The sequence below is a fragment of the Neodiprion lecontei genome, chromosome 4, assembly GCF_021901455.1.
Source record: "Neodiprion lecontei isolate iyNeoLeco1 chromosome 4, iyNeoLeco1.1, whole genome shotgun sequence".
NCBI classification, from domain to species: domain Eukaryota; kingdom Metazoa; phylum Arthropoda; class Insecta; order Hymenoptera; family Diprionidae; genus Neodiprion; species Neodiprion lecontei.
The window spans coordinates 2,191,643-2,210,026 of NC_060263.1; the positions used below are offsets into that span (position 1 = coordinate 2,191,643).

Sequence of the window (18,384 nt, forward strand, 5' to 3'; positions counted from 1 at the left end):
CTAGCCTCGGAGACGTCGGGTGAAAACGTTGCACAAGCGTTGTACATCGACGCATGCATACGCGCGTACAGAGCTGGGGATATAAAAGCGGTCGTGTAATATCGTCAAATGGCATATGTGTTTACGCAGGGTGGATATGTCGGCCAACGTATCCTAACGCGCGTATGTAACGTGGGTACGTATGCATGTGGAGAAGGAATTAAGGGGCGCATGCGTTGCCCGTCGACCCTCTCGACGTTCGACGTTTCTTCTTTCGCTCGCTGGTTGACGACGTCGTTCCGCGGCGTCGAGGCGTCGATATAGTTAGTACGCAAAGGATGAGAGACGGGGATGCGCGTGCATCCAATGGCAGTTAATCATCTCGGAACATTGGACTGAAAATCAATCAATTTTATCCCTGCCTGACAAAGAGAAACAAAAACAAGAGGACGAAAGGATAACAATATGTACGTTCGTTGCGACAAGAGTTAACCAGCGATCGAATAATTTTCAACTATTGAACAGACAGATATTTTCTTCATCAATCGGAAACTGAACTCCCGAGGTTTAACTTCTATAAATACATTATATACTTGCCGATTGAAATGTAATTAGAACTTTCGTTTCGATACAAGTTTAATCGGACGGTGACAGTTTTGTATACCGATCAGTGCGGGAGGTTTTTTCAACGGTTTTTGTCGCAACGTTCTTTTTTTCAAAATTCCTCTACCGCGTGTAAGTAATAATATAAAGAAGTGGCGAATTTTCAAACCGTCGGGTATTGATGAAGGGTGGTTCAGCCGGGGAGCGAAACTTGGGCTTTTAACGACGTCCGACGGGGCTGCGAAAGTTGGTGAGAGCCACAATACCAGGGCTTGAATAATGTCGGTGCACCATTACCCTCAAGGGTATCGATATCGTTCCGCCGCAAAAGGCAGCTGTGTCAACGACAGCGTTGGTCAGGATAATTCGGACAGTGACGTTGCCGAGTTGAGTGATCTCGAGGATGGGGAGGACGAGGACGAGGATGAGGACGACGAGGACGACGAGGACGACGAGGACGAGGATGGCGAGGACGAGGACGACGAGGGGAATAATCTACCGTATCCAGGATTCGCTCCGATCGCCTTACGTTATCTGGACCAAACGACACGCCCGCGCAATTGGTGTCTAGCTCTCATCACGAATCCATATCCTTTTCACCGAATACCTTAATTTAACTCGCGAGGCAATCACGCCGATGAACGCTTTCCCGATTGACAACCTGGCCGAGCAAGCGATGTTGCGCGTCGCGTGACTCTTCGGCATTGCGATTTCTTCCCACTTTACTTGGGCGTCCGACGAATGAATTTATCACGATACTGATCGAGCTGTTGATTCTATACCTGTACACCTCGTGTTAGCGTGCATGCACGCATCCAACAAGGTATGCTGCAGAACGCGCGAAACGATTTATACAAACGAAACGTTGATCGTCTTACACCGATATCGGAACCGTCGCCTATTATTATAACTGTGGGGGATAAAAGGATAAAATTTGCTTCGATTCTCGTTACGATAAGTGTATACGTATTACATACGTACAGTTTCGGTTATACGAAGGCTTCGGTTTATCCGAAAACTGGAAGTAATATCCAGTATAGCAAATTTTCATATTTCCAGTACCTGTGAATTTTATGCGTGTGTACGTATGATAATAATCTAGGTGAGTTGTGAAGAGCGCGCGTGCTTCTGGCATGCTAGTTCGATATTCCGTATTTGCGCGATGGCTGTGCAGTATACGTGTATATATATATATATATATATATATATATAGATATATGTATATTTATACGTAACACACACATACTCACATACCTGGGTCGTGCATACAGATATACTAGTTTTATTTCCGAACTAATATCGGCTATCTGACGTATATACGACGTGCTCACGTCATATGTGGACGTTACACGTATGTACATGGCTTGAAATTTCGATCTAATTCGCGGGTACGTTAATTCGCACTGTACCTGGATTCCATCCGTCGCAGATGATACGATCAAGCAGGCATTCAAGGATCAAGAAACCGCGCGTCTTATTTGCTATACTGCAGTATCTTGATTAGCACGAAACGAAAATGTCCGAGGAATCACATTATATTGAATTACAATGATTCTACGGAATTTTTTTCTCAATATCGTTCAAACGTAATATTATCGCAAGTATACTTTTTCAATATTTTCAAAACTTCGTATAGGTATTGAAGGAACGAAGAAAGAAACGCGATTCAAGTTAACGACGTTAACGTAACGAAATATTGAAAAGAAGATCACTGATTTTGAAAATTTAAAACTTTTTTGAAGGAGTTCAATTTCGAAAATATTTAAACGTACGCTTTGCTTTTTAAAAATATATATCATTCAATTTCATGCAATTATCCTATAGTTACGAAATAATGATTTTTCGTAAAAATGAATCGTTACGTTAAGAAAGAGTAAAAAAAGGTGATTCGACACAGTTGAAGGCGTAAATCGTTTTATAGGTGAAATGATGGAGAATCGAACGATGTTAATAATTCAGGAGAACGCGAATATAAACGTTTCTTACTCATGCAAAGCGTGTTTCAAGGCAGCGAGCGTCGCTGTGCCACTTGACTTATATCCGGCGGGGATTCCCCGCGTTTCGAATCGTCGTCAACTCACCCTACGACCATTTAAATTTATAATTATAGATGCGTTTGTTTTAACGCAATTATGAAATCTGTTTACCCCTAAACGAAGCCCGTTCTCTCCTGCAGTATCTAAATTGTTGAAGATATACTAGATTAAGAGAATTTAATTTTACTCATATCAAATGGAGCTAGGAGAATTTGAATACCATGATATTTTTCTTATTAAAAAAATCACATGGTTTGAAAGAATAAGCATGATGGTGATCCTTCTAAATTGCATCACTTTGGGGATGTACCAGCCTTGCGTCGACGATGAGTGTGTTACGAATCGCTGCAAAATATTACAAGTATGAATTGATATAATAGTAATGTATAACAATTCCACAATTTTATATGTATATACTCATGAAACAATTTATATGTATTCACACTTGCATCGCTTTGTACTTTACAGATGTTTGACGATATCATCTTCGCTTTCTTCTCGTTAGAAATGACTATCAAAATTGTTGCAATGGGGATTTACGGCAAGGGAACTTACTTGGCGGATTCGTGGAACAGATTAGACTTCTTTATAGTAGCAGCTGGGTAAGCCTCGTTATTTGTACAGTGAAAAATTTATCAAGTCTAAAAGAATTTTGTAATCTAATTCTGGAAGTATCGATATCTTGATTCATCTGATCGTTATGCTGATTTTCTATCCACTTTTCAGAGCCTTAGAATACTGTTTGAACGTTGAAAATATGAGTCTATCTGCAATAAGGACCATAAGGGTACTGAGACCATTGCGTGCGATCAACAGGATACCCAGTGAGTATATCGGTTGTGAATTGTTCTGAATCGTCGCGCTGAAATAACTAACACGTGTTTTTTTTTTAATGGAATCTTTCCGCCTGGAAAGTTTATTACTGGTAGCGAATGTCCTTGAAGACCAAGCTCGGTGGGATCTGTGACTAGCCCTCAGCTGGCCTTGTTTCAATCGCAAATGCTTGCCTTGCAGGCGTTTCATCTCTTCTATAATATTTAAAACAAGTTTATAAATATTTTTACCTCTGTATATACAAGGCAAAAGAAAGTGCTCTGGCCTTTACACGTCGCTTGGTCAGTACTGACTGACTTCTGTTGCTTTAAAGTTTTCATATTTACTAGCTTGCGGCAAGCTGCTGTTCCCTGCAAACTCGAACTACCTATGTATTTTTACATCACATCACGTATGTGCACAGACACAGATGTATGTTTGTATAAAAAAAATATTCCTGCTGTGCCCGTGTAATCAATGGCTAATGTAGTTTCATCCTCGACGAGGACAGAATGATTGATAATTGAGTCTGAAGAAATTTGAATAATTTTATAAATGATATTTCTTCTTTTCAGGTATGAGGATACTTGTTATGCTGCTGTTGGACACGCTACCGATGCTCGGAAACGTTCTTCTTCTATGCTTTTTTGTGTTTTTCATATTTGGTATTGTAGGCGTTCAATTGTGGGAAGGAATCCTGAGACAACGATGTTTTCTCAGAGCTCTTCCCAATGTTAAATACCCTGAGTACGTAAAAATGTTTTTGTTTAAGAGCAGTAAAAATTTGTTCAACAACTGCTGTCAAAAAGTTAGTTATATTTTACCATCTCATTCCAGCAACTTATCCAAATACTTTGAATATCAAGATCAGGATTACATATGTTCACGTCCAGATGAAAGTGGTATGCACTCGTGCAGCAATCTTCCACCGCATAAAATTGGTGGGTATAAAAAGATATGGTATAGATGAAAGTTTTCAGTACTAATCATGAGGTATTGTTACAGGGGACCTGATATGCAATAACACAGCCTTACCAAACAGTAATATTACATTTATAAGTAATGATTCTTGTGTGAATTGGAATTTCTATTACACAGAGTGCAAAGGGCAAGGTAACAATCCTTTTCAAGGTACTATATCTTTTGACAACATCGGACTCGCCTGGGTTGCAATTTTTCTTGTAAGTATCGTACTTGCAGTGCTTTTAGAATATTCTGCAAGTTTAAATGTAACAATAATTCTGCAAACTCGGTACGTTATTGTAAAACGTGTGTTACTGAAAATTTCAGGTAATCAGCCTGGAGGGTTGGACAGACATAATGTATTATGTACAAGATGCACATTCGTTTTGGGATTGGATATACTTTGTCCTACTGATTGTCGTGAGTATGGGTCATAGCTTGAGACATGGGTTATCGAGCAACCTGTGTCATGCGTTAAAATCTACGTTACAGATCAATTGAACATTCGTACACATGTATTTATATTTTTTGCAGATCGGATCATTTTTTATGATCAACCTCTGCTTAGTCGTAATTGCGACACAGTTTTCGGAAACAAAAAAAAGAGAACTGGAACGTATGAGACTCGAACGTGCCCGCTTTCACTCTACCAGCACACTAGCTTCTTCGATAAATACTTCTGAACCGACTACATGCTATGCAGAGATTGTAAAGTGAGAGAATTTTTGAAAAAAATTATAAAAGATCAACCAATTCGCTTACAAATGATTTATTTCTTTTACAGATACATTGCCCATTTGTGGCGTAGAAGTAAACGTAGATTAATGAAGAAATATCGACTTTACTTGTATACTAGACAACAGAAACGGGAACAGAAGCTACTGAGGGAGCAAAGCCCGAGTCTCTCGCGCACAGTAGCCATTCAAATGAACAGATCATCTGGCAAGTACACACAGTCCTGATCTATAAAGACGTTGAGTCGAATGAACGTGTCGATGCTAATTTTAAACGCGATTCATTGAAAATAAAAGCGCGCATTTTCTAAGCTCTCTATCCCTCCAGATAAGAGACAACATCACAGACGATGTCCGTATCACAGACCGCTGGCTGAAGATGAAGAACAAAATGGTGGTGAATTGGCAGTGACGAGCAGTGTCAGAGTTGTTCTAGATCAAAGTGGTAGTTTAATGCTGGCACCTCATGCGAGTCCAGAAACCTCCGAAGTAGAAATTTCTGCAATTCCCTGCCACCCGAGTCTTCATCATCCTCCTTTATCTTTATCAACTCCTGGTGATAGCAACATTGTTCCAACGGAGGTGACTTATACATGTTTACTGATTACATAAACTTACATTTAGTGCAATTTTTGAATGCACTTATGCGTTTCAGACTCACAACACTCTCGCCAGTCCGATATTACCAAACTTCAGGCGACGAAGTAGCGTCATGTTCAACGATGTTGTACTGCTTCATGGCGGCAGCGCTAATACATTGCCAGGCTCTACAGCCGTGGGAGAACGAAATATATGTTCGAGCGAAAAAATGACACAGACGGGAGATGGAAATGTTTGGTCAACACCGCAGTCAACTTTGCAAGTAAGTTCACTTTGCTAAATAGTTACTTGATTATTCCGAGAAACAGCCAACGGTGTATAAAGTGAAATATCTTAAACAGATTATATTGGATACTCTACATCGTTAGACACAGTGAACTGTTTTACATAAGAAAAAAAATATTTCTAACACAATTTTCACTAGTATTTAATCAATCGTAGATACAAACTGACTTGGAACAAAACGAAGCGATGACCTGCCAAGAACTACTTGCTCTTAGCGGTGCTCTCAGCGCTGCTCTTCCAACCGGTCAATTAGCTCTGGACTCTTTTCTAAATTCATTAACCAAAGGTAAACGTTGTCCACGATCTAAGGTTGATCGGTGAAATTGGTTCTTAAATATCGCGACAAATCACACGTACCTGCAAATATAAATGAGAATTGTTAGAAATGCTTGATTATTTCGTAGGTATATCGGACCGACGTATAGTATTGACCGATCCGACGCAATGGCTAAACCCTGATGCAGACAACTGTTCTTGTTGCGAAGTACAAAATGATCAACCTTGGGCAGAAGATAATGATAAATGGCAAAAGTCACAGACTAGAAAAGTCCTCAAAGCAACAGGGAGTTGCTGCGTTTGTGTGATTCGATGCATTCAGCGCTGGGTCAAGAAACTTGTGGTGAACAAGTATTTTCAACAGGGTATTCTTGTGGCTATTTTGATAAATACCCTCAGTATGGGCATTGAATACCATAATCAGGTATTTCTAGACATTTTACAATTCGGTACCATGTTCAAATTTATACGTAGCGTTTGGACAAAAGGTGATTACGTGACGTTCTTGAATTTCAGCCAGAGGAATTGACGATAATTGTGGAAATAAGTAACATAGTATTTTCTGCTGTTTTTGCCGTTGAAATGCTGTTAAAAATGATAGCAGAAGGACCTTTCGGATATATCAGTAACGGATTTAATGTATTTGATGGTGTCGTTGTTGTACTAAGGTGATTAGTGATGATTTCTTTCATAATTTACACTTTTCAGTAGTATTGAAATGTTGATACAATTATAATTTTGGTGATAATGTTCCTCAAAATAATTCTTGGTTTTGAAAACAGTGTTATAGAGCTCTGTCAAACCTATTATGGGGAGCGCGAAGGAAACTCCGGCTTGAGTGTCCTTCGCACATTCCGCCTCCTGCGCATTTTGAAGCTTGTGCGCTTCTTGCCCAATCTTCGCCGGCAGCTGTTCGTCATGCTCAGGACGATGGATAACGTTGCGATATTTTTTTCCCTTTTAATCCTTTTCATCTTTATATTCAGGTAAGTCCCATTATATTGAATTTAATTTTTATGCCAGGGCAACTGATAATTCCTAAAATGTGCGTATTATTTATAAATAATGTGACCTAATCTTCTACATATGTATCAGGGGAGTTCATACAGTCATGTTAGCTGTTGTTAGTGATATCTGGTATACTCCAATCTTCGATACCTTCCATTCATCCCAATTCCTGTTGCTGATCAAAGAGTATACTTTGTTAAACTTCTTAAATCATTTTTTTCTCTTTATTTATACATTTACTCTCTCTACTATTTTTTTCACTATATTATGATGACGAGTGCAAAGTGATTATTTAAATGTCGTATGAAGTGATTATATACTACTTAGAAACTAATAGAGATGCAAATAATTTCAACCAAAGTTCTCTGGTGTGGGCAGTTATTTTATTGCAGTGCCTAATTACTGCTACTTTGACATGATGTACTGGTAATGACGGTGTTGTTGGCACATCTGCGGTGGCTCTTGCTATTCGCGGCTTAAGGCATCAAATATAATATATATATATATATTTTTTTTTTCAATATTACATGTGTGCATGGTGCTTTTATGCTGGAAATGTCTAGTGACAAGTTTGAAAACTGCTATACTCTAAGTTTCAACCTTCCTCTGTCACTCTTGCTATCTAAACGCCTCAGTGGCCTATATGGTCACCAATTCAGGGCCTGTTATCGTATCGTTTGTCATTTGCCGGGATACAATTGGCGAAAATACTGCTATAGAGCCTGATACGAATTTTCCTTTAAACACACACTACATATTTTTTCAAACACAGCACACGTCAATTAACAACAATATTGCAAGGTTCTTATTCACGCTGATTCAAACGTTTAACTTGAAGTTTGGGCACATACGTAAATTTGGAATTTTACAATTCGAGGAATTAGAATGGAAAGAATTGTTACATGTAGGAAAAGAAACAACATTGAATGAATTAATTATCAAAGAGAGTTGTTCTGTCAATACTGTATTATACAAAGTATGCAAGGTAAAATGTGGAATATTATAGAAACTGCACGTTACATTTATAACCCACGGTGCAACAATGGCTTGTAAATACACACGATAAAACTTTTACTTATGTAGATCATTCCTAAAAGATATAATCCGTACGTTTCATTTTTCACTGATCAATGAATATACGCTTTATTAAGGTGGAAATATATCACACATTTCACTGTGTTATAGTATTCTTGGGATGAACCTGTTCGGTTGCAAATTCTGTGAAACCATGAAAGGCACCACCGAAGTCGAATGTGATAGGAAAAACTTTGACTCATTACTCTGGGCTATTGTCACAGTATTTCAGGTACAGGATATTTTTCAGCTTAGGGCTAGCATAATTTGATTTTAAAAGCTAAACTCGGTACAGCACTGCATATACTTATGATTTCAAAGAATAAGGTAATGTATACGTTTAGCATGTTTTCGGCACTAAATATATCTTTTTTCGCTTTCTTCTTATCTGCTCTTATTCTGCATGCTCTAGCATTTAGTAACTGAAGTATTTTGAGCTACCAACGTTTACACATCATTTTTCAATCTCTCTCAAAACTGATCTAAATTTTATCTCGGTTTAATTATTAAGAATTAATCGATCAAACGAACTTGTGGATTTTCAATCGGATGCAAATTTTACAATAAACTTGACATTACGCTCCTAGAAATCATAGAATGTAGGTAAATCTTTGAAATTGAATGAGTAAATGCATTGTAACTTTAAAATTCCTATTCTTTGTATAGAATTTTTCCATCTATCAAATATCTGAAGTTTTTTATTCCGAGAATGATGCACCGCTGCTTTAAAAAACTTGAATGAAAATTTTCTTAAATAGCGTTCTGACTTTCATGTGATTTATTGTGCACTCCTGAATGGTGAGTACACATTTATTTTAGCATCTTTTTTTTTTATATAATTGCTTTCACCTATTCAGGTAGTATGTTCATCTACTTTTTGTTTTTTTTTGTATTTTCCAAATTTAGTCACGTTCACAGTATGGAGCATGTTGACATATGGATTTCAAGTAGTAGGAAGCTGCATAGGAATTTATCTTGCTTATACATTGCTACCTACGTTATTTATTATGCCACGTGTCAATTCAGCAACTGTGATAAACCCATGTTTTAGTCTTCACTGTTCATGCTTAGACTCACATTGAATGCAAAATGGAATACATAGTTAAGCAACGTTATGTGAAATGTCAAGTTTGGTTTGACGACAAGTAGAAACTCTGCTATGTGCGAGGGAAAGACAGAATTGAACAAAAAAAATTTCAGACTTATGTTGGACCGGTTTAATAAAATACTCGTAAATCCTTGTCATGATTGAGATATTGGTACTAAAATTGCATAGATTGCGATATCGTCGAGATTCCAAATCTGTCGATTTCTTGATTTTCTTAGACATATTGTAATTTATAATAGCCTGAGAATATCTTGCAGCAGTGACGCTTCAAAAATAGATTAAAATTCGTTTACCGTATATGCGTATGAAATTTTTTAGTGATTTCAACTGTGTATCGCACTATAATTGACCACGTTTTATTGTGCACTAATTGCAATTTTTTGTTATATTGGGTGGTGGGTATTTATTATTTAAATTTATAGTTATAGATTTTGTCTTCTATGATAAAGTTTCATAGATAGTTAAACTGTAGATTCTTCCAAGTGTTTTAATAAATAAAGTATCACAGTATCTGTTGTTTAGTTCTCAAGCATGCAAACTCAATCTTGAGAGTAATATTCTAATCTTACTATGTTGTCATTTTATTTATACTTTTTCTATCTCAATCTGTAGCGTATCATCTTGTTTATTTTAGAGAATGAGTAAATTCATATACTCTATTCCTGTCTCATTTTTGTTTTTATCTCTCATAGTATAATACCTCCTCATGGTATACATATTTTAAAGCATATAATCCCATCCCACTTGAATACATACATTATACCAATGAGTATTGACCATATTGTTCAGAAAAAAAAACAAAAAAAAATGAGTACGAAGATGTGAATATTTTTTCCCTGAATTAGCATGATTGGCGAAATAAGTGAACGTTATTAGAAATGAATCACAATAATAAAAAAAAAAAAAAACTCTCTTTGAAATAAAAATGTTGTACAACTACTGGCATTTCGATGAAATGGAAAAAATCTATAAATTATAGCGTAATGATTTACAAATTCGGAAACGTGCAGAATCAGCTTCTCTTAACAGAAAATGACTTTAAACAAAAAAAAAAATAAAAATGTAGAAGCAAGTGACATCAAGCTGTTTGTACAAATCTCACATAATATATACACTCCCTGAATTTAGTTCTAAGGATTACTGCAAGAAAATATTAGAATAGTAATAGAGAAAACTGATGATACAAGCCGAACCAATAACACTTGTTGTTCGTTAGACGACGATGGTAATTTGTGTCGATTGCGCAACTTGGGCCACAACTCCTTCCTGCCATATTAACTGGGCAAAATATTATAATTCATTTACATAGTAGAATTCTTCCAGTTAGGAAAAGTAATTACGTATCTAATACAACAAAAACCAAAAAAAAAATCTTGGTCATTCTTCATGTGCACGTAATATAAAAATTGTACGTATTATACCTAGGTCGTAATCGTAGGGTGACTTAGCGGCTCAACTCCTGCAGTAATGTTAATATTACTTGTACTAAAACCATCTATGTATTTCTAATTGCAAACTGTCTTGCTTTTCTTCCACAAATCATCAAATTCCAGAATTTGACTCTGAAATCACAAATATGCAGCTTCAAGTGAAATCATTATGCTATTTACTAGATATTTCGCTTTATACAGAATGGAGTGTCTCCATATATTGGACTTGATTTAAATTAGTCATTATTAATATACCGTAACTTTCGTATTTGCGATTCGTCTGTTACTTATGTACTCCATGAATATCGCACGCTCTATCAAGAAGATCGGTGAATATACTTATATGTAAAATTGTAACTTGCAACAAGGGCAAAAATTTGGGGACATTCTTCTTGTGAATTTGCCAATGTTGACGGAACTTTAGGCCATGGGATTGTCTCGGTTGCAGCATCCTAGGGATGTACCTGTTCGGGGGTAAGTTTTGCATGTGGGTGGACCGGAGTCGGCCCTGCACCTGTATCGAAGTGGTCTCGCACGACCCAAAGTGTCGCTGTGATCGCAAACACTTCAACGACATCCTCTGGGCCACTGTTACCGTTTTCCAGGTACCACTGTTTCATAAGATTTATTGACGTTAAAGGTATATTATTTTTGTAATTTTTGCATCCAAGGTATTGCCGGTATTACAAATTCAATATGGAACATTTCCAGTCGAGGTTCGTTTTTGGCCGAAAGAAAACTGATTTTTTACTTTTTGTTTCCGTCATTGTGGCGTTCCATGTACAATTGATTAAGTACAAGAGTGCATGCTATGGAGACCAGTATCATATAAAATATAGTTGGTTGTTTTCATTGAACTTTAGCCACGATATCCGACTATTTGCACAGGTATAAAAACCATCGGATATCTGAAAATTTTCTCCTTTCACGCAGATACTTACCCAAGAAGATTGGAACGTAGTGTTGTTCAACGGAATGCAGAAAACCTCTCACTGGGCAGCATTGTACTTTGTAGCGTTGATGACATTTGGTAACTACGTTCTGTTTAATCTGTTGGTCGCGATTCTGGTGGAAGGCTTTTCTTCCGAGGTATATTATTATATTTCTCATTTATTTTTTCACCCAGCAATTGTATCAAGAAAATTTTATCACCTACTTATTTTTCATGCATTCCAGAGAAATGAACGGCGGGAGAGAGAACAACGAGAAATGGCACGGCTGGCTGCAAAGGAAGCTGGAATCAGCAGTGACGGAGATTCATCGAGGGTTTCTCAATCACATTCAGTATCTGACAGTGATACCTACACACAGGTGAACAGCATCACATGTATCATAATTATCAGATCGAAGCTATTCATAATTGTTTCCACAGTTTTCACAAATTCATCACTTTTTTTTAAAGGATCAAAAGAACTCTTGGCAAAGTGTAGAGGAATTACGAAAGTACAAAGACAACTGCAGCAAGGACAAGCAGAATACGATATGGAGACATCCGATAAATGAGCCTAAATGTAATATCCAAAAAGAAAGTAAAATGATGGGCATACAGCCGCCTGTAATTACCCATACAGCTGCTACTCCTCAAGACTCTCCTAATACAACGCTAGATACTGGATACAGAGAGTTTAATTGCCGCTCCACGAATCCAAGTCTTTCAATTGAATCAATCGATCGATCCGCTGTATGTATTGTTTATATTCGTATATCGTTCATGGTATAACTTTGAGAAACTGGAAAATTTCGATGACTTTACGATTGATGATGACCTGAGCATTCATCGTGGCTTTCTGTTCACAGAGTCAATGCAGCATACCTGGCTTACTTAAGCCAATGGATAACAAATTTGCTACTAACAATCTGGCTCCAAATCAACTTTCAAGGCGGATCAGTCTTGTGGCCGTTATTAATCCGTCGCCGACTCGGGATTCGAATCCAAGGTACGAATAGTTTGAAGAAATTGGTGTCTTATCATATTAGTTACACTCATTTCAATGGCCAATTCATAAAATCTTTGGTGGAGTGTGCTAAGTCGCATTGTAACTAACAGGCACATAATAATATTGTCATAAATTGTGCTAATCACTAATTATAGCAATCAACGAATACAAAGAGGGTATTCTTGGCGATTGTCTCGACCATCCCTGAGACGTAAGAAAAGTCAGTGCGACGACGATAGTCGACAGACTATTGTTCTTAATAATGGACGTAACACCATGCGATCAAATTCTATGTGAGTATCTTACTGCATGTTCAGTGTTACTTTTTTTGATACACAAATTCGTCACTTTTAAACTGCTTAATCAGTTTTGCGGTATAGTTCAGTTGAATTATGATCAGGTCTATTTGAGTATAAACGTTTTTCTGTTGTAGAAATTATGGAGACTATACTAATTGCAATGGAGGCTACCTTTATGGGTCGATAAGAAATGATACGCACTGCGATACACCAAACAATCGGAACCATATTGCTAACAATCGCAGTATTAGTCCAAATAATTCTACCAAAAGTCGTAGCTCTTCGATTGCGCATTATACAACTTCAAATGTAGGACAGTCTTAACTTTGGTTCATTTTGTTTGTTGCCTACTGTTCAATTCATTGCGCTGTAATACTATATCTTCTAATTCCAGATGAGGTGGATCGGCGATTTATCTCGCCAGAATTCATTGAGCAGTTATGACCAGATGCATGTTCAGAAAACGCCGTTAGATGAAAATGCATTAAATTCAGCTGCTAGAACCATAAACAATTTATCCATCGAAGCTAGACCTTTACCACAGATCAAACAACTTTCCGAAGAAATGGACTCTCAACTCGACGAACAAGCTGCACAATCTAATGGCAATGGCAGCATATCTAGTGTTGAAAAAATAAAAAAAATATTCATGTTCTTTGAACCGAAGGGATGTTTGAAAGAAAGAGACGATTTCTCTTTATATCTTTTCGCACCACATAATAGGTATCAAAGTTTCAGTCTGGACTTGAAAAAAGTTGTTTAACACTAGTGGATCAGTTGGCAAGCTTAGAATTACGTTACATAATTTACCATTTCATACTCCATAGGTTTCGAGAGCTCTGCCACTGGTTTGTAGGACAGAAATGGTTCGATAACATGGTCCTCCTTTTCATAGGATTAAATTGTATAACATTAGCAATGGAAAGACCGAATATACCTCCCAACAGTGGCGAGCGGATCTTTTTATCTTCGGCCAATTACGTTTTTACAGCTGTCTTTGCAGCAGAGATGTTTGTGAAGGTAAGTTAATGTAAAAACCGTCGGCTTAACATAACTATGACGTTACGCGCCATGTCATTTTACAAATAATCTTGAATTATATTTATAAATTTTATGGATTTCTAGGTCGTAGCATCTGGTATGCTGTATGGATATGATGCTTACTTCACATCGGGCTGGAATATCATGGATGGTTCACTGGTTATAATATCCATAGTAGATCTACTAATGTCTTTGATATCTGAAAGCAGTCCGAAGATCTTTGGCATTTTGAGGGTGGGTAAATCATACTTTAAGCTTCGTATTCGGTTGGTTTTTAATGAATTATTTATCAAGTACTTTCCAAACAATAGGTGATCTACTACTTAATATTAATTAAACGCTATCTGTATTTCAGGTATTTCGATTACTGAGATCCTTGAGGCCTCTCCGAGTAATAAATCGAGCTCCAGGATTAAAATTAGTAGTTCAAACGTTATTATCATCGTTGAGACCTATCGGAAACATCGTGCTAATATGCTGCACGTTCTTCATGATATTTGGTATATTAGGCGTACAACTCTTCAAGGGCGCATTTTACTATTGTGAAGGACCAGATTTGAAAAATGTTCGCAATAAGACAGATTGTCTAGCCGACAAACGAAACCAATGGGTCAATCGTAAATACAATTTTGATGATCTCGGAAAAGCGCTAATGTCACTTTTCGTATTATCTTCCCGTGATGGATGGGTTAATATAATGTATACCGGCCTGGATGCCGTTGGTGTTGATCAACAAGTAAGTGCGGCTTGATTGGTCTATTCATCTTTACAAATAAATAAATGAATGGTGTTAGTATAACATGGAAATATTTTTCTCTAATTTCAGCCTGTAGAGAACTTTTCTGAATGGAGGTTACTCTACTTCATTGCATTTATTTTATTAGTTGGTTTCTTTGTGCTGAATATGTTCGTTGGGGTAGTCGTTGAGAATTTTCACAGATGTCGGGAGGAACAAGAAAAAGAAGAGCGTGTTAGGAGAGCTGCGAAGAGAGCTCTTCAAATGGAGAAGAAAAGACGCAGTAAGCACTTTGGGTTTCAAGGTTTAGTAATTTTTATTTTCTTTCGAGAGATATTTATCTTTTGTTAAAATTACTATGGAAGTCCAATAAGTTGCTGTTTCTGATTTTTTCAGAAATGCACGAGCCTCCATATTACACAAATTATTCAAAGTCTCGACTATTCGTTCACAACGTTGTCACTTCGAAGTATTTCGATTTGGCGATAGCAGCTGTAATTGGTCTTAATGTCGTAACTATGGCAATGGAATTCTATATGATGCCCAAAGCTCTGACTTACGCCTTGAAAATATTCAACTACTTCTTCACCGCCGTTTTCATCCTCGAATCATTCATGAAACTCTTAGCTCTCGGACTGCACTTGTATTTGAAAGACAAGTAAAGTATCAATTTCTTACATTATCTTGCTAGGTTTTACTGCTTCATGTATTTCAACACGTAATAGGACAAATAAAATTCTATCATCGAATATTGTAGGTGGAATCAGCTGGATGTTGGGATAGTCATACTGTCGATAGTCGGAATAGTTCTTGAAGAAGTGGAGTCCAAAATAATACCGATAAATCCAACTATAATTCGTGTGATGCGAGTACTGCGAATTGCAAGAGGTAAAAAAACCAATCGCTTTCCTCGTAATACATCATTGAAATACGTTGATTATCACTGACAAATTATTGTTTCTTTATAGTTCTGAAACTTCTTAAAATGGCAAAGGGTATACGTGCCCTCCTGGACACAGTTATGCAAGCATTGCCCCAAGTCGGAAATCTAGGCTTACTTTTTTTCCTTCTGTTTTTCATATTTGCAGCATTGGGAGTTGAGCTTTTTGGTCGATTAGGTAAAGTGTGAAATCGGAAACATCAAATTATTTATTCAACTTTCATGTAATCGAGTAATTAACAACTTGCAACGTTTTCCAATAGAATGCAGTGATGACATACCTTGCCAAGGATTGGGCGAACACGCCCACTTCAGCAATTTCGGAATGGCTTTTCTCACTCTCTTCAGGGTAGCAACTGGCGACAATTGGAATGGCATTATGAAAGACACTCTTAGGGATGATTGTGACGATGCAACAGATTGCGTTAAGAATTGTTGCGTCAGCACAATTATTGCACCAATATTTTTCGTTATTTTTGTTCTCATGGCACAGTTCGTTCTTGTAAATGTCGTTGTTGCTGTATTAATGAAGCATTTAGAAGAGAGTCACAAACAGGTATGCAAAATTATTTTACGCCGTTGTGCTCAGCAGTGGCAAATTTTATTTCCCACAAATTCATTACAGATGGAAGATGAGCTCGATATGGAAACTCAACTAGAAAGAGAATTAGCTGCCGAGCAAGAAGAGCTATTGGACGAGGAAGACATAAACGATGAAAGTTTGAACACCAGGCCAGGGTTATCTAAAGTTCGCTCACTGCCTGCTAATTTCACGTACAACCCGCCCACTGAAAAGGACAGTAATAAAGACGGTGAGAATTTGATTTTACTATAGTTATTTCTGGTAGTCCATCATCAGTCACCAGTACATAATTTGGTTTTTGCTATTACTATTGTATTTGCAGACTTATCGATAACTTTCAATGAACGAAGAGGATCAAGCTGTCGCTCCAACAAACCATTTAAGTATAGAATGAAACGCAGGCAGACGTTCCATACTCATCAGCGAAGTTCACTATTCCCAATCGTGTCTACGCCAATACATTTTGAGGTCGCCGAGGTGATAAAGCCTGCGAGCAATCTCAGCGTCCCACGCATCATATCACAGAATCATATTTTAAACTTTGGTAGCACAAAGTACCTTCATCCACCCGCTGTATCTGATGTGGCTGAAGACAAGTGCTACCTTACAGTTAATAGTGCATCGCACGAATCCTCCCAGAGGAGGCCACCTATCAAATCTAGTTCCGGAGACGCAAATGCTCATCTCATACCTAAGTGTTCTAGTTACCTTTTACGTAATAGCGAGCATCTTTCGAAGCACAGAAAATCGAATGATTCGCAATCTTCTCTAGATGCAAGTCTAAGCTGCAAGTTGCCAAATCTGTTAGCACCAAACGCGTATGGTAATAATTTAGTAAAAAATAAGGGAGAAACGGGTACGAAAGAGGAAAAACTGCCTCTGGATCACGATTTGGATGTACAGTCTGTAATAAATGAGAGGAGGCCGTCCAAATTGAAATGTAGTAATGTGAGTGGTAAAGGAGGGTTTGTATCAAAGACCAACAGTTTCAATCACATTTATGCGAGGGAAGAGATCGAGAACAAAGCTGTTTCCAATGTTGAACACGATATTAGGATTTACGTTGACGATACCGATTCACAAAGCAGCGAAAGGGATAAAGTGACGAATGGGGAAGAGGGCAGAGATTGTAGAAAAAGATCGTTAGGAGCAATGTCGAATATTTCTCTGATAAAAAAAAGTGATACAGACGTTGTTTCAAGCTCCAAAGAAGATCTGAAAAATTCACAGACCAATAATAGTCCATAATAGCATTTCGTCGTACCTGTAACTTTTCTGAAACGAATAATTTCTACTTCCGTTAAGCTTCGGATTACGAAGCTTATTTCTGCAATCGATCAATCAATCAATTAATCAATCAATCCGAAACATGAACTAATGTGTCTATTGTGCATTTGTAGGTGAAAAGTATACTAAAATGTTATTGGAAGATTGTTATATCATTTAAAGACAGACAGAATATTCTTTGCTCTGCAAAAGATAAACCTGTTACATTTATTGAAACTCTGTTTTGTTGGTGAAAACGTAAAGGGTGTGAGATATTATACCTACGTATTCAGAGCTCTATTAGAGAATGTATTTATGAAAATTTCTTAGCGATTAAAAAAAGTGTATTATGTGACGATTTAGCAATTACACTTTCTTTACTAAGCTAATTACTGTAAATCAAAGTACTTTATTTATTATGACAGAGTGTTTATTAGATAATTTAGTAATATATTATAATGTCAATTGTAAACTATATACAATCATTAAGTATAAAAGAGATTTTATTGCAATAAACAAAGTTTCTGCATATCTTCTACACTTAATAATTTATGCACTCTCGAACACTGTTGACGTGCAAAACCTAACTGTATCGCTATTGTAATCGCCATTCATACTGGTGACAATTATCTTTGCAAGGTAATATATCGTTGATAAGCTGCAGGTATTTACC

The 18,384-nt window shown here is 37.2% G+C and overlaps 1 protein-coding gene across 4 annotated transcripts; it reads left to right on the forward strand.

The window, feature by feature from the left end:
* The first annotated feature begins 100 nt into the window (after positions 1 to 100).
* LOC107218687 (voltage-dependent T-type calcium channel subunit alpha-1G) lies at positions 101 to 18,214 on the forward strand. 4 transcript variants are annotated; one of them, XM_046738756.1, is made up of 34 exons: positions 101 to 1,169; positions 2,868 to 2,979; positions 3,087 to 3,220; positions 3,345 to 3,442; positions 4,007 to 4,178; positions 4,269 to 4,372; positions 4,437 to 4,612; positions 4,722 to 4,814; positions 4,929 to 5,107; positions 5,179 to 5,336; positions 5,457 to 5,710; positions 5,784 to 5,990; positions 6,170 to 6,299; positions 6,418 to 6,713; positions 6,806 to 6,957; positions 7,072 to 7,275; positions 8,483 to 8,603; positions 11,843 to 11,998; positions 12,086 to 12,220; positions 12,312 to 12,590; positions 12,707 to 12,846; positions 13,002 to 13,139; positions 13,280 to 13,454; positions 13,540 to 13,868; positions 13,973 to 14,165; positions 14,271 to 14,420; positions 14,542 to 14,922; positions 15,013 to 15,226; positions 15,319 to 15,580; positions 15,680 to 15,810; positions 15,891 to 16,040; positions 16,126 to 16,418; positions 16,488 to 16,674; positions 16,768 to 18,214. In XM_046738756.1, exons 1-34 carry the CDS (start codon positions 862 to 864, stop codon positions 17,691 to 17,693), a joined length of 7,137 nt encoding a protein of 2,378 aa, XP_046594712.1. In that variant the 5' UTR covers positions 101 to 861; the 3' UTR covers positions 17,694 to 18,214. The 4 variants fall into 4 exon arrangements, with proteins under 4 accessions (XP_046594712.1, XP_046594710.1, XP_046594711.1 ...); XM_046738754.1 differs by lacking the exon at positions 8,483 to 8,603 and adding an exon at positions 11,358 to 11,514; XM_046738755.1 differs by lacking the exon at positions 8,483 to 8,603 and adding an exon at positions 11,358 to 11,514 and having other exon boundaries at positions 15,013 to 15,205.
* The last annotated feature ends 170 nt before the right edge of the window (positions 18,215 to 18,384 follow it).